At 39.0% G+C, this 24,043-nt stretch overlaps 2 protein-coding genes and 1 long non-coding RNA gene across 11 annotated transcripts in view; 2 read left to right on the forward strand and 1 right to left on the reverse strand.

Annotated features, from left to right (window-relative positions):
- AP4S1 (adaptor related protein complex 4 subunit sigma 1) overlaps positions 1 to 8,284 on the reverse strand; it is a 29,561-nt gene extending 21,277 nt beyond the window's left edge. For 2 of the 5 annotated variants that reach the window (XR_003991134.2, XM_030484187.2), the window contains exon 1: positions 107 to 298. The gene's annotated coding sequence lies outside the window, so the exon portion shown is untranslated. The other 3 variants (XR_003991135.1, XM_030484189.2, XM_030484190.1) reach the window with 3 other exon arrangements.
- Positions 375 to 24,043, forward strand: part of STRN3 (striatin 3) — a 70,200-nt gene continuing 46,531 nt past the window's right edge. For 4 of the 5 annotated variants that reach the window (XM_030484182.2, XM_030484185.2, XM_030484184.2 and 1 more), the window contains exons 1-2: positions 375 to 955; positions 21,353 to 21,456. In XM_030484182.2, coding sequence (XP_030340042.1) covers positions 641 to 955; positions 21,353 to 21,456 — 419 coding nt within the window. In that variant the 5' untranslated portion in view covers positions 375 to 640. The remainder of the gene's footprint in view (positions 956 to 21,352; positions 21,457 to 24,043) is intronic. The other variant, XM_030484183.1, reaches the window with a different exon arrangement.
- On the forward strand, positions 5,845 to 11,961 carry LOC115607203. The gene is made up of 3 exons (XR_003991136.1): positions 5,845 to 5,857; positions 6,466 to 6,467; positions 11,205 to 11,961. It is a non-coding gene; the product is annotated as an uncharacterized LOC115607203 (long non-coding RNA).

The following is a 24,043-nucleotide window of genomic DNA, read 5'->3' on the forward strand; positions in this document are numbered from 1 at the left end:
ACGCCACCACTTCCGCCTCTCGCTCTAACGCGGACGGAAGCCGCCTGGCCGCGCTACCCGCGGCGGCCGGGCCCGGGCCCGCCAGCATCGGCACCGACCGACCCACCGGGGGCTGGGGCCCTCCTTTCCTCACGGCGGCGGCGGCTGCTGCTGCTGCTGCCGGCGGCGCGTTGCCCCGGTCAGGCGGGGGCAGCACGGCAGGGACGGAGCCACCCTGCGGTAGGGGCGGGTGTCCCCGGGCGGTGGTGTGGCCCCAGCCCCGTGGGGTGCTCCGGGCCCCAGCCCTCTCCCCCACCCCCAGAGCACGGCGCTCACCTCCCCTCCCGCGCATGCGCACTCCGCCGCTTGCCCGTCCCGTAGGAGGAGGCCGGCAGCCGAGGGGAGCGATTTCCCGGCATGCGCGGCGCCGCTCCCCCTCCCCGCCCGGCCGCGGGTGGGTGGGCCGACGGCGCGGCGGCTGTAATGGCGGCTGGCGGCGGCTCGGCGCTGCTCTGACACCCGGATACTGCTCGGCGCAGTCCCCCCTCCCCACGCCCGGCCCGCCCCCCTCCTCCCCGCCCCAGCCAGCTCCGCTCACCCCCTCCCTGGCCCCTGCTCCAGGCCCCCGCCGCGGGACGAGGAGGAGGGCTCCCCGCAGACAATGGACGAGCACCCTGGAGCCGGAGGAGGCGGTGGGATGGCGGCCGCCCCGAGACCGCAGCAGCCGCCGCCGCAGGCGGGTGGGAACATGAACCTGCAGTCGGGTGGGGGCTGCGTGGGGCCCGGAGCCGGAGGAGGGCCACAGCAGCAGCCCCAGGGCCCCGCGGCCCCGGCTGGCCAGGAGACGGCGGGCCCGGCCGAGCTGTCCCGGCCCCAGCACTACACCATCCCGGGGATCCTTCACTACATCCAGCACGAGTGGGCTCGCTTCGAGATGGAAAGGGCGCACTGGGAGGTGGAGCGGGCCGAGCTTCAGGTACGGGGAGCGAGGACGGGCTCCGTGCGGAGCGAGGCGCGGGCCGGGACCGGCTCGGTGGGCTCTAGGGACCGGGCCGCGCTCGGGGCGCGGGAGCAAAGCTGCCTGGGCGAGCGAAGCCTCTTGGGCTCCTGAGGCCGAGCCGGTCGCTGTGGCATGGGGACGGTACCTGGGCGACGTCCGGTGGGCGAAGCGGCGGGGCCGGCGAAGGCGCAGCCCCTCACGGCCTGAGCTGGGCTCCTTTCCCTGGGGCAGCCATTTTGGTTTTTAGCATGGCGCCCGCCTGGGCTCCTGGCTCCGGAGGCAGCCCCTGCTCCGCAGGCCTCTCGCCCGAGCGCGCCTTGCAGGGCCCGGAGCACGGCCGGGGAAGGACGGGCGGGCGCTGCCGCGGCGCGGGACTGCTGGCCCTCCTCCCCGCCCGCGGCACGGCGGGCTGCGCCCTGGCAGCTGCGATCGTCTCCCTCGGCACAATGACTCCGGGGCTCTCCGGGCCGGCGGCCTCCGCAGCCCTGGGAGCGAGTTATGGGGAGCAAGAGCCTCCGGGCTGGCGCCTCCCCGAAGCTCGGCGAGCAGTTGCTTTGGGGGAGAAGAGAGAGCTGCCAAGAGGCAGGACTGCCTGCCTCCCGAGCAGGGAGAGGACGAGAGAAGGGTGTTCAGGTAAATCGCAAGGAAAGGACTTGGCCAGGCACTCTGGTTTGAAGACAGGTGGAGCGTGTGCTCGCTTTCTTTCTGTCTTGTTTCTTTGGAGGTTTCAAAGAACGGGAGAAACAACCGCTGAAGAATTGAACGGAGTTGATGGGTCTTCAGCATGGTCACTTTACTATACCTGAAAGTACAAACTTCATCTCAGAAACAATAACTGAATAACTCTTCAGGGTAGAGAGCAAGTGTTGGAGTTCCACTGTAGCTCTCTTGCCATTAACGTTTGCTTTTAGTAATAGGAAGGATAGCTCTACTAATTACATTTTCACATAAAAATAAAACGATGCATAGACTATTGCAAGTTTATGTACACATTGCAAAATCCACTGAGTGTGAGGTGTCCATAGAGGAGTCATTATTCTTTTGTAGGACAGCAATGTTGGCAGTAACAGTTAACAAACTTCATTGTTTCCAAAGAATTTTTGGTGATTTTTGTACTGAGTGAATGTTTACTGTCTTGAAGTGGCATTCCATCAAATTGCACTGTACTTAGAGTTTTTAGTAGCATGCTGCAACAGCAGCCAGCATTTGTGAGGTATTTACTTTCAGATTTCAGAACCAAAAACTGTAATTCTTTCAGAACTTCTGAGCTCTATAATAAGCATGTAATCTGCACTATTTTTGTTACAACTATAATGAAGAGAGAATTAAAAAAAAAACAAGGGAAACAAGATGAAGACATTTTACTATTTCCTTCACTTACAGGCTGTCTTATTTTAAGCCTTGTAGAATGGCTGTTTTTGAAATCAGTTTGGTGGGCATTTTTAGCAGAGAACAACTGACTTTTTATTGTTTTCTCTAGCACTATGTTTATATGTTAGTTGTTTAGTGACATTCATTAGCAAACAAAACCATCTTGAAAGATTTGTTTTAGATATAGACTTGTTGCTTTAAAATGAAGTGCCGCATTCTGTGCTCTAACGTAAAGCTCGGTTTGGAGACTTGGAAAGCTCTAGCTGACTGAAAAAGTGCTGCTATGAACTCATGTGGCCTCTAGACACCGTGTGATGTGTTCTTGCCAAGTCTACTGCTTTTGTTTGTAACTGCTGTTACTCATGACCATGCTGTTTCAGTTGCTTATTTGTGAAGGTGCTTCAGTCATTCTGACCCTGGGTATATATGCGGTGATTCACTCTGCCTCATGTGTGCATCAGGTCATGACAACATAATCACTGCACAGTGCGTATGCATGAGGGTGAGGGTTTTTATAACTTTGGAAGCCCAGGATAAAATAGGGGGAGAGCATTACCTTTGGGTTTTAGATGTCGACCTGTATAGTGGTGAAGACTGATACAGGAATGTGTTAAGAATATTTTTGGAAGAGATACTTACTAGGCCTGTCATGGGTTTTGTTTGTTTTGGTTGGTTGTTTTTTGGTTTTGGCTTTTTTTTTTTTTTTTTTTTGTTCTACAACTCAAGTTGTAAAGTCCCAGTATATTTTTTGACTAATAAAACATTAATAGTTTGGACCCCAAACAACAGTTTTGTCCATTGAAACTGCTGAGAGTGTTACTATGTACGAGTGTAAGTTTTGTCGTGATTGAGACCTCCTGGGTTGAAGGGGAAAAAAACCCAAATTCTGTAGCATGACAGTAGCTAATTAATATGGAAGTATAAGAGTTGGTTTGTTTTAGATGCAGCTCTCCTCATGCAGGTAGTGTCTTCCTTCTTTCAACATGACAGCAAACTCTAAACATTGTTTCTCAATGCTGGCAATTAGCAGGTTTTTTCTAGGTTAACTTGATAACTTTACAAACAGTGCTTTATAAAAAGTATGTGGAAAACCAAATGACTTAGCAATATGTGTGACTCTCTTTACCTGTCCTGAAAATGAAATTAATGATGAACTTAATGGGACTCCTGATTCCCTTCACGCCTCCCCTCTCCCCCCTTTTTTTTCCCCAGTCTAGTTCAATGACTGGAAGAGTTGCTCACCCCTGATAAGAGCGATCTTTGTGTACAGGGTGATGGTGCAAGGGGAGGTGATCTGCAGTAGCAGTTCATTCTTTCTTGGAGCTTGTAATGAACTTCTTATTCTATCGTTCTACCTGTCTATGGGACACATTTTTATAATTAATTTAAAGTATATGTTACTTCATTATCTTGGGGTTTATACCACAGCCAAAGTGAGTGACAAAGGGTCTCAACCCTTTAGATCTGAAGAAGTACTAGTAGACTTAAGTCTATGTTCATATCAGACTTTGAATCTTAACTGTTAATCATGTTACACTATCTTCTCCAGCTGTTGAGGTGTATGGCTGTACTGTCCATGTGCACAAGTGAAGCAACATAATTCTTTGCCAAAGCTGTGCAAATCAATATGAAGTATAAAAATGTCAAATATTAGGAGAGCAGTACTTGAACTGTAGGACTCTTTTTTATCTTTCACTTGTAATACTGGCTGCCACAGTAACTTTTTTTAGCATTTACTCACTGCTGTGTTGAAAGGAAATAGTCTGGCCTTGCATAGCGTGTTGATCGCTTGAAGTAATGGGCTGGGTCTGTTCCCTATTCTGTGAGCTAAAAGAATGATTTTCACTGTAACGATGTTGTGTAATTTTAACTGTAACTTTGATCTGGCAATGTAATGACCTTGGTGTCCATAGCTGTTACACTGGGATAAATTCAGTCAGTTTTCTAAGAATTTTATGCACTTTAGCGGAGTTATGGCAAGCCCATATTGTTGGATGTTATGTATTTGTTAGAAATAATTGATTCCTTTAGCAGGTAAGTTGCTTTGTAGTCTACTAAAAGAAATGTGGATGGGAGAACACTGGAGATATACCACAGAAACTTTCAGAGCGAAGATAAAGTTGTGTCAAAAAGGAGTGTCATCAGGCAACCTTTTTTTTTTTTGAGGAGGAGGTGAATAGAATTCCACTTGTTTATGGGGCTTACAGGCTAATGATGCTAGGCTGGAGTAAAGGTCTCAATTTTGCAGTTTACTCATGTTTTCTGAACTAGATTAAAATGAGCTTGAGTAAGATACTTCAAAATCACACAAGAATGTGCTGAGAGAGAATTAACAGAAGATGCTACTTCCAAATGTTTTAATGAATAGGAGGAATAATTAAGAAACAAATACTCAGAAGAAAATGTATACCATTTCAGCATAAACAGTATTAACAGGTGGTAAATAAGCGCGATCTTAAAAAACAGGTGATCTTAAGGGCCTTTCCAACCCTAACTATTCTGTGATTCTATGATCATATGAAATGATGGCTTTAGTGACACACAACTGGCATTCCTCATATATCTAATTTTACAAATGCTCTTTATCCCAACTAAGCAGTGACATTGTGGGAGCATTTTGTTGCCTAATGTTTTGTGTTCTTTATATAAGTGTTCAAAAAAATGAATTACCTGCATGCCTTTTTTTTCTTATTATTATTCTTTTGGGGGTGGAGAGCAGCTCATTAAAGGAATTTTATGAACTTTGGGAACCTCCTAAGTATTGCAGAATTACATCCCAATAGGATATTCTTAAATAAAAAAGTATATTTTTGTGGTAATCTTACAGATTTGAGGTGATTATCTAAATTAGGTACTTTATATGTAATTGTAAATATGTAAACATATGAAATATGTTAATATCATGAGCTAGAGAGACCATGTTTAGTGTAGATGTACTCGTGCAGTGTTCCAGCATTTTTCAAAGCTTCAGCATTTACAAAGTGTATCAAGAATCAGTTGTTGAAATATTTGGCTATATGTAGCTTGGTTTACTTTGCAGGTTTGAAGGGAGGGATAGTGCTGGGTATGTTCCTTGAAAGTTGGAGGAACAGTTAATTCTGATAGCACAGACTTCACCTTGCTTTTGGCAAACCATTTGTTTTGATGCTAGACTGGAAGTGAAAGAGGTTATGAGGGTTGTAGAATGGTCACTAGTTTGTTAAAGAAAGAATTGGTGTGTCTCAGTGAGCAGCTGCGAAGCATGAAGTGAAATTAAGTATTTAAAAAAACCCCAAAATGTGGCTTTTTGGGAATTAGTGGAATTTTGTGGAGGGGGCTATTGTAGATGCTAAAATGTTCTTGGGTCAGAAAGTGTTTGGATGAGTTCAGTGAAGAAAAATGCCTGGGGGTGTCTAAAGTCAGAGATACTGTAGTTCAGGACGCTTGGTTTACAAGGATTTTTTTAAAATTTGGAATGTTTTGTGAGGTTTATTGTTCTGGGTTTGTGCTGCTCCCATGGAGCTGCCTGTTTGTCTATGTTTAGAAGTGGCATACTGAGGTTGGTGGTCTGTTGATCTGGCCAGACATAGCCATTCTTACATTGTCATGGCCAATGGGGCAGCTTTGAAATGATTTGGTTTGATCGTTTGAAAATACACTTGGTGCTGTTTTGATACTGTTTCGCTTAAATAACAAACTCTGATTGGTATCAGGGGCATTAATTGTGATAGAACATGCAAAGGTTACAGGCAGGAAATGCAGATGCTGCAGTTGTGAAATACACAGTGTATTTTAACCACATGCATTTTTCATTGATTGCATTCTAGATGGGTGAAGTTGAAAAATATGCATAATTGATACACTGCTATTTCATTGGGTCTTTCAGGTATATCTCCATATTTATTATGAAATTAAACTTAACTAACTACTAAAGCAGCCCTTACAAAAACCAAAGCAAAACAGAGGATACTTAACACTGACCTAAAGTAAAATGAAGTAGGTTGTAAAAAGTTGGTCAGTGTTCTTATTTGTGTTACTTGTAAGTGCCATGAGGAGTGTGGGTAGTATTTATGTCTGAAATGGCTTAACTTCTGTTCGTGCAAGCTGGTAAGGTGCTTGCTGTAGCAGGGGTGCAGAAGTACCTCTTTGTATAAATAAATAATGTTTATTCATATAATAAAGTATATGAGTGTTTAATACATTTCTTCTATGACAAAACTTTTCTCGTTATAAAGTAGCATAGGTATAGAAGTTAAAAACCAGAAGCTTCTGCTCATTAATAATTTTTTCAAAGCTAATGGTGAAAACAGGTACGTATTTTTGTAGTTTTGCAGTTCAAAGCACTGAATTGAGAGTTCTGTGTATTTTGGATAGAGGGCAATTAGACATAAACAAGGCTTTCCCTACTGCGGCTTTCCGTAAGCTGTTTAGTCAACTGTGTTAGAGGCAGATAGCCTCTGGTAGAACTTTAGATGGCTGGTTATTGAAGGTTGAAAGTCTGTTCTTCTGTGTGTGCATGGGTAAATCCTGCCTTCCTCATCAGCTTCCAAATTGAAAATGTGCAGAGTTGTTGGATGAATAACCTATACAGAGAAGACCTGAATGTAAATTAAAAGGCGGCTGCTATATAGCAGAGCTTACCTTAAAAGATATGCACACAAATTTGAAATAAGGAGATTTCTTGACATAATTCAAGGTAAATAGAAATAACGAGATTTTTTTTCCTGCAAAAAGGAGGTAGGTACCTTATTAATGCTTAGTTTCTTTCACTATAAAATTGAGATACTGTTTGTGGCTCTGAAGGATTAGTGTGTTAATTGTTAAAAAAAACCCCAGTGTTTTCACTTTCCTGTTTATACCCCAATCTTCCAATTTTATTTTTTAAGAAGTTGATATAGATCTTTAATATTTTGCAGTAATTTTATTGCAATATTCACCTCAGAGAATAAAAGAATGCAGAGCATTGTGTTACATGAAGATCCATGTAGAAATTGAACAGGAAGTACCTGGATAGTGATGAGGTTTATGTATGGGAAGATACTGATCAGTATAGTAGTTGTGTAATTTTTCTAGAATATTGTTCCTAAAGTAGATTTTGAGATAGTGGGTGTTCATCCTTTTGTCATTTGGGAAAAGGTGATAATGATCTCTGTTTCCTGTTGAAGAGAATTGCTGGGGAAGTTGGATCCTCCACTGATTTCACAAATCTTCAGGACGAATGTATGACCTGCAAGAGCTCCGTTTGCATATCTGACTGTTGTTTTTTTGTAACTTAGACTGTTCTTGAATTATCTTGAGCACTGGCTCAGCAGGATGTTGAGTTTAATGATCTCTGTGGCCTTCATCTGTGCAACTCCAACAGGTAGTATTCTTCAGGACTGGTCCTGAGTATATGGCCTGGATTCAAGTAGTCTGTGGTTTCTTTGGCCACTATAGGACTTCTATAAAAATGGCTGATTTGAGCTAACCTGCTGTTAGTAGTTAAGGGTAAAAATACATTTTTCTGGGTTCAGGATAAATTCCACTTCATGTTACTGAAATATGGAGTGCATTCCTAGCCTTCTTGAAGATTTTGTGCAAGTGTATATATATGTATTTGTGCTGAAAAATCCTGTGTCTGTTAGCAGTAACATTCTGAAAAACTGCTTCTCCACCGCTTGAAATGATCCTGAAATAGGGAACAAACTTCAGAAATTCCAGATGCCTGAAGTTCTCTGATTTTTAGGAAAAAAAAACAAACAACCAAAACCAGGCCACTTGCTGTAACGGTTCTTCCATTTGCTCACCTTAGTTTCTCCTCATCCAAAACATGGTCACTCCTTAACTGCTACCAAATTTCAGGTTGGTGATCCTATAATACTCCTTCTGGAAGGGGCGGGAGGGAAAGGGGGGAGCAGATGACACCCAAAACAAACAAACAAAAAGCCCAAACAACAACAAAACCACAAAAAAACAAAAAAACCCCCTTGGCTTTATACCAGTGACCACTAGAAGCAGCTGAGAAATGCTTGATTCTAGTCTTTAACTGGAAACTCTGTAATAATATTTATCTCAAAATTTTCCAGGTGAATACTATGATCTTTTGCTTGATACTAAGTTGACCAGCAAACAGCTTAAGTAGATTTGCTTGTATTTCAGATATCACAGTATTATGAAAGTAGACAATGAGAAGTGGTAACAAATCAGATGAGTTTAACTCCCTAACACAGTTGGAGATTCAAGAGTTGTGAAACTAAAGTTGTTTACTTTTTTTGAGGGTAAGTTGTTTTAACTCCCAGACCCTGTGGTGGAGGAACAGAATTCTGGGATACACCTTGAGAACCTGAGAAAGGAAAAGATCCTGTGTGGACAAACAGAACTCTCAGAAGTGTTCAAGAAGAACATGTAAACATGTTTACAAGTTGTATAAGACCTATTCAGTTTCATAGCTTTAGCAAGATTCATACAGTTGAACTGGTAGAAGGCAGGACTATTGGCAGTGTTAACTCGATAAAGTGGTGTAAATTAGAAAGTGCTGGCACTATTCTGTGTCAGGAGGCTAGATTAAGATTTAGGAGGTGCGAAATGCCTGTTCCTCGTCAACTTTCTGTGACGCCTCCCTTAAAACACGTTGTTATACACTTGTATTTTAACTGTCTCACTCTTTTGTTTTTCATAACATTTATTTCCATGAACTTGATTGTGTTTGTTTTTGTCAACATTGCCTTAAAGATGCAAAGCTTTTTCAGCTCTGTAATAGTGTATTCTTTAATATATACATATATGGATGGCTTATTATATTCTAGTTCTGACACTTCAGTAGTCACTGCTTTTTTTCTGTCTGTTCTTGAGAATGTGTGTTACTGACCCGCAGGTGATGAACATTGACTTGAGTGTTTGTCACTACAACAGTCTAGGTCATTTCGGGCCACTTGTTCGATCTGCTGCAGACTATACTTTCCCTTTCTGTATTCCTAAATAATAAATAGATGTTCCTGGTTTTGGAAAGGAAATGTACATTCTTGAGGATGTTTGCATCCTTCTCTTTCCACTCTATAGTGATTGTAAGGACCTGCCATGCTGCAAAGTACAACTTCACTCTGATTTCTGTTCTTTTGTACTACAACTGCTAGAAATAATAAAGACAATTAGCCTCATGTTCTTAGTTCTATTTTGTATTAAGTGTCTGATGAAGCTCTGACGTTAGCATTTAATTACTAGCTGCATAACTTCATCTTAGTGGAATAAGGTGCCATGTAATGCTGACAGTAAAGATATTTTTAATCTTATCAAATTCAAATACTGTGGTTTTGGTGTTGCCATCAGTTTATAATTATTCTGCTGGTTATAATGGTGACCTTACTGGAAAGAAAACTTTGTTTATGAGCTTAGATGTGTTCCAAAAAATGCCCAGCAGTTTAAAAGGCTGTGCGTGAACCTTTTCAGATGGAAATGGGCTGAGGTGTCTAATTATTTTTTGGTTTTTAAAAGGTGTTACTTGCAAGGTTCATGCATTTAGGAGAAATGTAGAAAATATACATGATAGCGACAGAATGAGGAACTGTATCCAAAGATGGGTGGTGAAATAAAACACGCTGAGTTACTTTCCGCCAGGACTGCTGCAAGTTTCCTGCAAAAAGAAATTCATAAAACCCCTGAATGATCTGTGGAAGTTCTAAATACAGAAATTGGGAAGTCATTTCTGTCTTGTGATCTGTGCAGAACTGGCAGGGTCAACATGGCAATATAATGTCCTGTTCTTTAGTAGTGATTTTGAAAAGAATGCAAAAAATTTTACATAAAAACAATTTGAGGGCTGGAAATAACATTTTAAAGAGTGATGCATTTAGAATTCAGTCTTGTTGGCTAATCAAAAAGAAGTCTGAGAGGTAGCTTTGTTTGATGCCTCCCTGGGTTTTAGGTGTATTCAGATGATTTAAAAGTAGAAAATTGTTTAGTTTGAGGGGTATGACACAGCAGATGGGCCCTTCACCTTTAAAAAAAAGACAGTTACTCCAGTGAGGGAGTGCAGATAGTAACAGGTAAATGTATGAAGTTGGGTAACTGCTGGTTTTATTTTTGGTTTTGCTTTTATATATTTTAGAACAACCAAAGAAATGCTCAGGCAACAAGTGTAAAGCATACTGAGGTAATTTTTGTACAATGAAAATTTGAGTCCTTTCTGTATGAAGACAGAAGAAATATAAATGGATTCCAGATAAGCCATGTAGTCTAATCTGCTGCTGTTAAGTTTGTATGTTCTTTCCATACTTAAGGCATTATACCTAAAGAACTGTACCCTTGGAATAAGCTACTGAGGCAACTGGGGGATTTCTTTCTTTCTATTTCTTGGGGGCGTGGGGAAGTTGGGTTTTTTTCTGGTTGTTGGTTTTGGGTTTTTGTTTGCTTTAAATCTTGAGTCAAACGTTTGATTCGATACAAAGGGAACAATGAAATATGGTCTATCTTAATGTTAGACTGCTTTAATGGATGTTCTTATAGAATCATAGGATAGTTAGGGTTGGAAAGGACCTTAAGATCATCCAGTTCCAACCCCCCTGCCATGTCTTTAAATCAGTTTTATTTGCATCATTGTTAGTTTGAAAACATGCTTTTCTAGGTTTCTCCACTCCAGTTATCCTGTTGGAGAAGCTAGAAGACTATCTAGTCTAGGGGATAGAGAATTTATAGATGTATTTTTAGTTGACTACACTGCTTTTCTGTAAAACTAAGTTTCCAGCACCTTGATTTTAAGTCATACATGAATCTTTTAATGATACGATTGAAAATAAAAAGTACTATGTATTGACTAGTTTGGATAGCAAAAGCATATTCTCCAAATTAAATTCTGGTAAAACATCTATGTGCGTGTATATAAGTACATACAGCCACACAGATGCATAGTTTGCTTATTTGCAGTCTCACTCCTTTGGTTTCGTGTTTTCTAATTCAGTTATGGAGAAAACTGCAGTAGTAAGCAGGAATTTGATCATGAGAGTACTGTAGATGAATCTTGCATGTTCACATTACTGAATGGTTGTCTTAAATGAAAAGGAAGCCAGTGCTGTCTGTACTGTAATAGTTGAAATGTACTCAACATAGCTAGTTTCTGCTAAGAAAGGCGATGACCTTTCTGTTTATTCACTAAAATATAGAACTTATAGGTTACTAATAGCCAATATCAAAGTACAGTATTAGTTTGGTGGGTTGTTGAATATGCCTGTCCAGGGCTAGAAGCCGTTCTTGAAAAAGTAAAATCAGAAGAAAAGGTACAAGAGCACTTGCAGTGTGATTTCTAAGACTCCCAGTTGCAAAATAATCCTGATCTTTCTTTAAGAAGTTCTCTTCAATTGCTCTGGTTGCACTGCACGTTAGTCTGAGTTTTGCAATCAGTTTGTGCTGTAAGTTAGAGCCATTAATTTTGGTAATACATAGAGAAGATACAAGTATGTTCAAGAGTTTTGAATCTCTAATTATTGTGGTATGGGTAAATACATGTTTGGATCTAGGTAGAAAAGTACTTCAGAGATTTCAAAGTCGAGTGAATTTTTTTAGAGATTATTTAAGCATTACTTTGTTTACATGGAACACTTCATGAATAAACTGACATCCATGATGACGCTAAATGTCTTCAAAATACTTGTTGTACTGTGGTGTCATAGCTGTGATGCTCAAGAGTATTTCTCAAGTGGTTAAAACACAATCTAATTTGTGGTTACAGTGTATTTTGCTGTTGCTTATTGAACTTTGTGGACAAGCCAGAGTCCAACCACCAACTTATTTGTGTCTGTTTTCATTAGTTTGTCCTCACAAACTTTGCTTCCCATATCCCATACTGGAATAACGTGCAAAATGTTCCAAAATAGAAAGCTTACATAGGAAATACCATGAACAGTCTTGTTAATTGAGGAGAGGTAGCACTTAGAGTTGATAGCTGATATTTTTGGCAAGAGATCAGCTTTTGACATTGGTGTTGCAATTGTGTTGTGGGTTTTTCCAGCACAAACATCTGGAAAATACTGTGACTTAATTGATTTTTAAAATGCAAACCCTCAATATTTTCTTACAAATGGCAGTCTAATAAGAATTTATTTTCCTCTGTGAAAAAAAAAAAAAAATTTTGGCTGCTGTATGTGCAAAGAAAGAATGTAGCATTGAGTTTGAAAAAGCACAGGATGTTTATGGTGTCTTCTGTTCCCAATATTTTGTGAAAGATTGTGTGACTTCATAAAAGCTATTGAGACAGTAAAAGTACTATGCCCATGAAAGACATGTTAGGGAAACTGGTTGGTTTGGGTAGATGCTCTTAGGTAGATGGAGGGACAGGGGGGGTTGGTTTTGTTTTGGGTATTGGTGTTGGAGTTTTTGTGTGTGTTGGGGTTTTTTTTGGTTGGGGTTTGCTGTTGGGTTTTGGTTTGGTTTGGTTTTTTTAGGGGGTGGAGTTTATTTGTATACTCCTTGTTTCATTTGGTAATGTGTGTGAGAAGCTTTCAGCAGCAGTCCGTTTTGGACAATAACAAAAGCTAACTTTGATGCTTGTGCTATTGTGAATATTGTGGGAGGGATCTGCTAGGTGGTTTGATAAATGAAACACTAACTGGAGAATGGATGTAGGATGTGTTTTGCATTAAATAGTTTAGTCAATGTCAAAATTTAGTGGCAGATTCAACTGCATAACTCAGGTTCTTGCAGTTTTCTGTAGTTCCATTGAAAGTGCCCATGTGTTGATAAGTAGAACTATTTAACATGTAGTAATGCCTATGTAAAAGGCATATGAATACTAATAATCTTATTTTATTTATTGGAAAAACAGATGTAAAATGTGTTAAGGTCGCATAGCAGGTCAGTTAAGACATGTAGGATTCTTAGTTTTGTTTCATGTGACTTGATCTTCAGGAAGTACATAACTTCTTGAGGAAGGATTTCTGACTGTAAAGAGAACTTAGTTTAATTTACATCTGTTTGCAGAGCTTTCTTAAATTATTATTAGAAACATGACTGTCTCAGAGTCTTGGGAGCTTGTGTTCAAACATGTTTCAGAGATCATTCAACCTGCTAAAGGAATGTGGTTGGAGTATGCTATCTGGACTCTTCATAGAATAGTGTTTATGAGAAATACTTTTGCTGCTTATGTTTTACCTGGCTATGTAATTGTTTTGAGTGATGGCATTCAATTTCATGTTTAAATGGAAAGATTGTAGTTTCTCAGTAGAATTACTGATATTGGTGAAGGTAGACTAACTTTGAGGTGAAAATGAGCATTTGTGTCTGGTTAGGTGATCTAGTACCTCCAAGCATTCCTGTTAGCTGTCTGTGGACTGAAGAAATAATTATCACTGTTCAATGGCTTTCAGCTAAAGTTTGCTGGATCTTGGATCTGACTGCTGATGTTCTTGATGATTTGCATGGGAGGTGCAAAGGAAAAGGCAACTTTGCCAGTGGAGGAGTCTTTAATGATGATAAAATGCCTGCAGAGATTGTCAGGTGTGGGAGGCAGAGCTGGCATACAGGGACAGTGGCTGATATCCTGACACTATAGCATGGAGCATTTTAGTAGTTCTCTTCTAGTATGTTGCTGATAATGACCAGATTAACTTCACTTTTCCTGAAGTTAATGTAATCATTCATTGTTACAGAACAGAATTTTCTTTCAGGAAGATGACAGTTCTTTTAAGAAATTCCTAGACATGAACTTACTTTTCTGAAGGCTTCCCTCTGGGACTGAAACAGAAAAGAAAAACTTACTTATAAATTAAACTGTGCTTGGTATTTGGTAAGGTTTTCACTGAAACAAAGTTCTAGAAGCCTCCTGTTGCATAAAGAACACTCAAGTACAAGAATCGTCAATGAATTATGAACTTCTAAGGCACTTACACTTGTTATTCCAAAAAGATAGTTTTATTTAGTTTCCGATTCTTAGACTGTGTATGTTTTAGTCTTGGAGGAGAACACTCTTTGTAATAGAGTTTGAATCCCTCATTTTCAGAAACTTCTAACTCTTCTTTTATTTGTGGTGGGATTTTCGGTTTTGGGGTTTTGTTTTTTTTTTTTGTTTTGTTTTGTTTTGTTTTTTTCTTTCCCCCTCCTGCTGCTGGCTTCTGTGTACTGGCCAGAAGTCTGGACAACCAGTTTACTTGGTTTCCAGACCATGAAAATTTAGAGTATGTTAGTCTTTAAAAACACATCCATGAGTTGTATGAGTTTTGTTACTCTAGTATTCCTAAAGCCTGTATTGGTTAGGAGAGTGCCTATAAAAATCCTAGCACAAGGAAAAACTGATTGCATGAAAATGTTCTAGTAAGGAATAGTGACAGAACAAATGTGAGTTGTGGCTTACGAGTTTGACTGTAGCACATAAGAAGCAGCAGTTGAAGGTTGGATTTTCTGTAAGTTGTTCAAAGAAGCTGATGAAACTTGACAATACTTGGCCCTGTAGTGACAAGAAGCAGACTTTTGAATTTGAGTGGCTGGGGATGATAATGGTGGTAGTGGTAAAGAGAGAGGACAGATTCAGGTAAGGAGAGAGTTTTGCAAGCCTCGTCTTTGCCATACCCATTGCAGGACTGAAGGGGTCTTACGGATGACTAAATTCTCTGTCAGTTGTGTGTTAACCTTCCAGATTGCTCCTTAGAGCTAGCTGGGTTTCTTGTGTCTGCTGCTCTCCTGGGACAGTTGCCACATTTCTAGTGGTTAGGAGTTGCTTTTGAAAAGTGATCAGATGAGTCTTTGAAAAAAGTTCCAGTTGAGGAGCAAGAAATGATCATCAGCTCAAACAGAAAAGATGTGTAAAAAAGGGAACCTTCAGGAAAAATCTTAATACTGTTGGTGCTTTAAGTGCAGTAGTTACTGACCTGATACTTAATTGACTGTTCATAAGGTTCCACAGAAAATTATCTTCTTTATTTGCAAATGTTGCTCAAATGTACTATAGTATTTGCTAGTTGTTGAAATATTTTTTTTTTAACCTGGATTTATTTTATGAAGTAAAGGTTTTCTGTTAACATGTGAGAGCTGGTGTTTCAAATTTCAAGTTTTCCAATTATTTTTTGCTCTACAGGGTCTTTAAAAGTGGTATTTCTTTGAAACATGTATGATCCTGATATGACCAATGACACCTGTCTCACTGCAGAGCTTACTACAGAGAGAATCTTGCTTGAAACTTTAATTTGCGAAATAAAGATCGACTTTTATTTATGTATATTTATTTACAGTAGTCGAGGTATCTTCTTTTAGTCCTCGATTGACAGTTTCAGGATTAATGGTAATTGTAATAAATGTAGAGACATAACAGGTCTGTAAGGATACACAAAACCTTCTAATTTGTAATGCTTTTACACGGGTGATGGTTTAGATGTTCTGAATGAGATGAAGTTTCAGACTGTTGAAAACTGAAGCTGAAGGCGTCTCTTATGTTCAGTTTCCCTTCTGTGAATGGGAAGCAGAACATTGGTAGCTACACTGGTGTGTCCGCTCTTAAATTACTGTAATGAGTCAAATCTTCCACTTCCCGAGTATTTCTTAGTTTTCCTAAACAGTGTTCTGCCTCATCTTCAGCATAATAAACATCTGTAAATGAAGATTAGGTTAGTCTTTTTGTGTGATAGTAATCTTCTGACTAAAATAAAATGATAATAAACCAGAAAATCTTACTATTGTTTTGAGTTTTGTGACATGCCCTCGTAGGATAAGCATACACTTCTGTGTGCACTGGGTATGTAGATTCAGGCTGCTTCAGCATGTTGCATTTCTTTCAAAAATGCTGCAGGCCTTTCCTTCCTTCCTTCTAGAAGCATGAATGGGCTTAGGAAAAACAAAACACAAGTGTTGTGTTGCAGCTGGCATTGCTTTACGTATAGTTGAATTTTTTTGAAATACACTGCTGGAGTCTGAGAGTTAACAGTGTTTACAACTGAAATGAAAATATGGTCACTTACTGAGTGTTCCTGTAGTGGTAAATCCATCAGAATGTGATTATTTGAATTGTACAGGGAAGTGTTAGTGTTTCAGCAACTGTAAAATAAGTCCTTCAATGCTTTAAGTGTTACATGCTTTACCATTCAGATTTTGTGCCTCTTTTTCCCTTCGACACATTTTGCTAGGTTTGAGGTATTGGATGAATATTTCAAATACCATGTATCAGGATTTATTAATAAAATAATACTGTGAAATCCTATATGTAGTTATTTTATATATGCAATTTTACCTGCCCAAAATGCTGTAATAACTTTGCTGCTTTGTCCTCAATGGCTGAGAGAAATATGTTTGATAAATGTAAAGGTTGTCTTTAAGTCAGGCTGTTCTGTCAAGTTGAGGCAATAAAATTCAGTTTTAATATGAATGCTGCTATTCTGGGTAGTGCTATATAAAATGTAGAGCAATAATTCCTAGGGTTTAGGACCTTTCAAGCTTCTTCAAAAAGGGGGAGGGGGGATTCCAAATTTTCTTCCCAGAAAACATTTTTTTCTTTGGATTCTGATTTATGAACTTGTATGTGCAGTGCAGTATTTTTAATAATTTAAAGTTACATGGAAGTTCTCTAGTAAACTACTTTAAATCTTCTATTACACTTTGATCAAGTAGTGTAATTGCGTGCTGGGGATGTAGAGTGTTGGTGTAAGTGATGTTAGAATTTTTATTTGTCCCCTTCTATGTGCATTCTGTAGTTATTTAACCTCAGACAATCTTTTTCATGGAATCCATACTATTCAAGTGGCTGTTCAGTAATTCTTTTCATGCTTGTATTCTATCTTGCCTAGTTTCAGACATTATTTCATGCATCCTTGCACAAATACAAGTTATCTGTCACTCTAAGTGCTTTTCAGAGCTCCCTGAATTCACTTTCATAATAAAACTGGGCAAGTTCGTGTGGTGGCACTCTTGCTTACAGCTGACGGCCAAGGCACAGAGAGCCCAGAGTTAACAAGTGTCACTGAATTTTGTAGAAAGATAGTGGGTATTGGAGGTCTGAAAATACGATAAATATGAAAATGGACAGTCTGGTAGAAGGGAAGGAATCTGCCTTGAAAAAGAGGCTCCTGGTTGAACTTATTTGAAGAAGCATAGCCCATCTGTGGGGAAAAACACTCAGAATCTGTACACAACCAAATTCAGCTGGATTTTTTTTGAAACCATGGGAGGCCATATTTTTGCTTACATAACTAATGTTTTGTATGCGTTCTGTAAAATAATATGTTTTCTTCCCCTTAAGAAATTGTCTTGCTAATACACTTTAAAAAATATATTTTGATTGAATTTGTAATTCAGCAAAGTTATAACTTGTATTTGATTTTTCTTAGTCTCTCTACTCTTGTTTTTGCAACTCTTGCACCCTGGACATGCAGATTATGATATCATGGTCAGCTAAGGCTGATCTAACACCATGTTGTCATTGAAAGGAGCTGTTACTTTAGTATCCTGTTTGCATCCCTCATGCCAGCCTAAGTACTCCCACGGCTATACAGAGTAGGATCACGAAACTGATGTAATTCAGAACTGAGTAAAAAACAAATAGAACAATTTCCTCGTTAGACTTAATGTGTGGCAGCAGAAGCAGCTAAATCAGCACAGTAGAACGAACAGAAATACGAGGAGGATTGCTCTTCTTAGTATAAGCCTGGGGACTTAGAAACTAGCTTAAGACAATGGAAAGAATTCCATTGTTCCATTCTTTTGTTGTAACTGGGAGGGAGGAAAGGTGAGTACCAAATTGTTCTGTGCTTTTTGTTTTCCAATTTTAGTGCCAGTCTTTAATCATTAGTATTGTTATCATACCAAATCTAGCTCTCCTGAGAATTGTTTCGAAGGAAAGGAATATCTAAGGATTAAGAAAGTTGTATTATGTAGAGAGCATTTCTTAAGCATTTGTCTTTGTGTGTGGAGCCTAAGTTAGTACAATGACCATGAGGGAGACCCATCTGTTTACATTATCTCTTTTTATCAAACCTGAGATTTACTGCTTTTTAGAGAAGTCAGCGTTGGGAAATCGTATGTTAATTTTTAGGGCTCATAGTCATGCAGTATGTCAAGTGATAGTTTTGACACCCCCCATTTCTCAGTTCATGGCTGCAGAAAGCAAATTGATTACTGTAATTTATACAGCAAATCTGCAGTGATCTTATTCTTGGTATTGTATTGAGGATCTTAATGACTAAGTATTCCTAAGTCTAAATTCATTTTCCATATTTGTAAAGCTCAAGCTCAACTTCTGAATGGAAAACAACTGTTAAGTTTTAGCCATGTGATGGTTACACTGGGGGGGGGGGGATCCCTAAAATCAGTCAGGTGTGTATGCAAGTAATTACAGAAAATTATGCCAAAACAAGTCTGCCAATATTGACAAAAATGTCAAAAGTCCAGTTGCAGAGGGCATTTTTGTGTGGCAACCTTTCTGTTCAACCTTTTGGACCCTGTGAAGATTTTTATACTGTTGTATATAAAAGCTTTTTTGAGGGCTTTTTTGTAGTGTGGATTTTGGGGTTTTGTTTATTTTTATAACATTATTTGTGTAGTATATTGATTCTCTAGATCACTCAGCTCATTAACCTGCCTAGTTGAAAAGTTTGAGAGCTAGGCAATAGCTAAGAAACATGGAGACTTGATTCTGCTTGGCCAAGTACTCCAGAAGTATTTCCAGAAGAAGGAAACAGTTTAGCTGTGAGCACTTAGGAGGCAGGTCCTTCCCTCTGTGTATCACAGAATCACAGCTATATTAGTTTCCTCTCCATTGTCAGCAAACTGAGGATGAAAGACAGTGGCTACTAAGATTTGTCAAATAGTTACAAAAGGGTGCTGGCCAATGAAAGAAGACTAATAGAATGGGAGAAGATCATTGCTTATGGAACACTTGAGTTTTGGAAAGAGCTGAGAACCCCATTCAAGAGAACAGAGCAGAAGATCTCTCATAACCTTCCTTAGATGCTAATTATCACAGTATTTAGTTCTGGCTTTATTTTTGTAAAAAGAGTCTGTGTGCATGCAGTAACTTCCAGTTGTTTCAAGTGCGGTGTTGTGCATATGTGCATGTAATATATTACTTTTTTTGAAAAGCTACTTTTATAACTGTTTTATAGGTACTTTTGTATTTATGTGTAAGGACACTTTACTCTTTGTTGCTTTGGCGAATGAAAATTGTGCTAATTTGGGCTTGTGAAATTGTCTGGTCACTTGCTGCCTTACTAGAGCAAGATACTAGAGAAGTGCAAATTAGTTGCAATTATAGCCTTCTGCAGAAGGCTGTTAACTTTCAATTGGATTAGAGTCAGTTTTATAGTATTTTTTAGAATCTAAGTAATATAATTGCAGTTGAGCATAGTTGCTGGGTTTGCTCAACTTCCTCCATCCCTTTCCATTGGGAGCTGATTGTTTAAAATAGCAGACTCTGGATCTTGGTCTCTAGCTTTGATCTTGAAATATCTCTGCAATCATTACAAAGTCTGTATTTATTTTTTTTCCTTCTCTAGTACCATGCACTGTCTGGTGCATTAATCTTTCTCACCAAGTGGCAGTGGTTAGTTGATAGTGCTTTTATGACAGACTTTTAATGGCAATACTCATAACTGTCTTTTTCTCACTAAGATTTTAAATTTTGATTAAATTATTAGTTAGCTAATGCAGGGTGTAAAAGAACACATTTTAATTTGGTTTACTGTTGAGCACAAAGGCCTGAGGGGCTAAAATCGGGGCTGGTGTGTGGAGGTTTATGTGATGATATCACTTAGTCTTGAGAAAGGAGCAATGAAAGAATGCTATCCTCCTGGTTAGACTGTTTCAGGCTCTAACCACTGAGAGTAATGAAAATGTACAACCACTCCCTTTAAAAAATCTTCAAAGATAGATCAGATGCCTGTTACAGCTCTGTGTTTGGTTGGTTTTTTTGGGTTGTTTTTTGTTTGGTTGGTTTGGTTTTTGGTTGGTTTTTTTTTAATTGTGCCTCCTTTGATAATGAAACTGTGGTGTTGATCTTAAGCTCTGCAGATCAGTGTGGTCTCTACTCTCCCTACTCTGTTTCTTTTTAATCCCTCTTCCAAGAGAATTTTAAATTGAATCTTCTCTTAAATTATCTACCCAATGACTTTAGTCAATTTAAAGTCATAATGAGGACAAATGAGTTAGTAGTTTCCTATGGTGATGGCCAATCCAGTAATATCATTGTTTAAATTTTGTGTTCACATCTGCAAGTTCCCTTGTCTTCACTAGGATTTGAACTTGCAAAAGACTGAATATAAGCCCTTTCACTTTTGTAGTGAAGAGACTACTTATTTTTCAACACACTTCCTACCTTTACTTCTCAACTACTGTCAGGTTTTTCCACTAGACCTTTTGCACTAGTTGATAGCTTGTATGTTCTACTGAATTTGTTGTTACCTACTATGTTAGCAGGCAAGTAGGAAGCTTCATTGCTTCTTTGTAAGTTAGGTGGGTACTATCGTTGATGCTTTAAAAAAAAATAGAAAAAAGCATTTTTCTTCATATAGAACAGCACACTAAACCCAATTCTCCCTTGATAGTCTAATCTTTAGCCAGCTGCAGTAGTAAGTAAAATGTGAATCTGCAAAATACAGCTGTTTCCTCTCTAATGGTTTTGTAAAGTCTGTATTGGAATTCATGTTACCATTTCTTAATCTATTCAATATACTGGCTTTAAAAACTAAATTGCTTAAAAGTATGCTGTGTACCTGTTTTAATATGGGTTTGGGTTTTGGAAGAAAATGCGTAATAGAATTTATTGCCATAAGGACAAAAATACGTGCATGTATTGAAATGTTACATATGATTGCTGTTTGTGCCTTCTTTTAGAGTTACTATACTAACTTTAATACCTTTATTTCAAGACAAAAATCCCAGCATTTATGAACAGAAAATAATACTTGGTTTCTAGTGTAGAAATATTTGTTGTTAATGACTGACTGAAGTAATTAATGAAAAAAGATTTTGTTGTTGTTGTTTTCCTCCTTCCCTTTTTGAGCCATACTTCATTGCTTTGTTTTGGGAACAGAATGGAATAAAATCTGTTATCTTTTTTCTTTTGTGTGTATGTGTTTTCAGGCTCGGATAGCGTTTTTACAAGGGGAAAGAAAGGGTCAAGAAAATTTGAAGAAAGATTTAGTGAGAAGAATAAAAATGTTAGAATATGCATTAAAACAAGAAAGGTAGGTATACAAATTGTTCAGCTTTTATCTGACCTGGAAGACTTTACAGACTAAAAGAAATTCCATCATGTGATGGAAACTATCTTTACTAGATGGTTCTCTGTTACTTTGTGTAAACTATCATTATGGTTGGTCATCTTTACACTGCATTTTCTTATAAACTTCAGGGTCTGCTATAATCAAAAGTTGCCTGATTTTCAACTTGTTTGGGCTCATGTCTTAACCACATGAAGTTCAGATTGGACAGTTTCCCTTTTCTGAGTTAGAGTAATGGTGTACTAAGTAAGAGTAAGTGTTCCAAACGTTTATATCTTATTACTATACCTGCTGTTCCGTGGTATTAAGCTTGAAAGAATAAAAAATACTGTTCTCTTGATTCGCTACAACTATTGGGTTTGTGTTGCATGATGAAAACTGTTTTATGTCAGAATGGAATCCTTCAAAAATTACTGTTACATTTTGAAGTATTGTTTTTTTTCATGTGGTAGATGCTAGAATTTCTAGTCTTAGTAGGTGCATTTTCTGTAGCCTTAGTGCTTTAAAAATTTAAATTCCACTCGGTCCGTGCAGGCTAATATCCTTCAAACCTACATGCTCTGGTTATTCCATTTGACAAAAATTAGTAGTTAATTCTGCAAAAACACTAGGAAAATAATCTTGCCATGTGTCTGTGCCTTCAGTAGAGGATTCAATTCTTATATTTAATTTTGTCATGCTCTTCAAAAGTAGTTGAATCAAGCAGTGTAAGCATCTTGAGGATCAGGCAACAAAACAGGTAGCCTTTAATCATTTATTTTTGAGTGGAAGGAATGTTCTTGGCAGAGTAAACTTAAAATTTTGTAGCAAAATGTAGTGAGGCTTCACCTGGGCATTTTTAAGTTAGTTATCCAAGAGAAAGTATATCTAGATGTATTTTCCGGTATGAATTACGAGTAAATGACTAGTACAAAGATAACTCTGATTAGTTGGTTTCATATTAAAAACTAATGTTTTGGGCAAGGATGGCTACATATGTCTGTGAAGTGTCCAGTACAGAGGTGCTCCAGAAAACAGCCTAAGTTCATACAGAAAGCCATATTGGCACATCCTGTGTTTTCTGGTGAAGTAATAGAAAGGATCTATTTCTTCTTTCAGCCCTGTCCTCAAAAAGGAAAGTAATGCAAGGTTTCCAACCAGTGTAAGACTAAAAATTATGTTGTTACATCACACAGGTAATGTGCAAGTCACTCTGGATTCAAGGCAGATGAAAAGTATGCAAAGTGTTGGGGTGTGTGTCCTCTTCCTTTAAAGAATATTGAACGTATCAAAGGAATAATACGCTGTTATGACAAACCCAAGTGTCTTGGGTATAAGTAACTTTCTAAAGTTAAAAGAAAACATTTGGTTATTTTGGCAATAATAAACTCTCTGTATGCTGCACATACAGAGATACCATAAGGATACACAACCATAAGGCTGTGAGGATTGCCTACTTACTGAGATAAATCAGAGGCAGTTAATTATAGCTGGAGTGCGAAGACATCATTTGCAGAATTTGGAGATGTATGGCATTGGTGAAATCTCATTCTTGCTTTCTCCTGAAATGCAGCTGCCTTTATAGTTTGACTTCCTGTGAAATTCCAAAATCCATCTGATAGGCAAGAAACTTGTAAACATATGTACAACAGAAGCAGAACAGCCGAAACATACAGTTCGCTTTAGTTCTTGTGGCTAATGGGTACAAGCCAACACTGCATACTTTGCGAGAGGAAAATCCTAGCTTAAGCTCCAGCCAGAATTCTCATGAAGATTGCTGAAAACAGGAACTGAAAGTCTGGGGATGATTGGTGAATGTGTGGGAGGCAACAGGGAAACTGTCTGTCATTTTTGTGCTACAAACGCCTAGTAGTTTGAGGGGATCTAATTGCAAAAGTATGATGGATTGAGCAAGGAGAGCAAGCAGGTACTGACTTGTCAGCAAATCATCCAGGAATGACAGTATGTTAGTTTCTTGGTTGTTGCACTGAATGAGAAGTTCAGGATAACAAAGGTTGGTTTTTTGCCATTATTCCTCTGAGTCAAGAATCATAACTAATGAAAAGAAATTCTGAGAATTTCAGATCTGAAAATTGTTGACAGCAAATATTGTGTTGCACCTGTTCCCCCTCTGCCCCCTTTCTCCTTGTGTTTTTAACTTCATGATACTGTCAGAGTCATGCAGTAAAATATCAGATTATAGGCAGTCAGAAGCAAACTCACTCAGACAATGATGACTGATTTCTCAGAAAAAGGGTATGAAACAGGACATCGGGGTGTAAGGTTAAATAAAATGCAGTAGTAGTTACAAAATAGTTTGGTATTTCTAGTATTCATCTGTGTGTATGCACTGTGTGATGTTTTGGAGAAGTAAAAGGTTACTATTTTAATGTCCTTAAATATTTTGGTAGTATCAATTTTTTTGTAATAAAATTGGGCCTAAATGTAGTTTTATGTTTTGGGATTTTTTTGTTTGTAGCTAGTGTATATTCCTTTATGGTGCTTTGAGACCCAGCCAGACTTCTTCTGTTACATACTCTGAGCCACTCTACTCCAAGCTTCATTAGCATAG

Source organism: Strigops habroptila, chromosome 4 (genome assembly GCF_004027225.2).
Source record: "Strigops habroptila isolate Jane chromosome 4, bStrHab1.2.pri, whole genome shotgun sequence".
Classification (NCBI taxonomy): Eukaryota; Metazoa; Chordata; class Aves; order Psittaciformes; family Psittacidae; genus Strigops; species Strigops habroptila.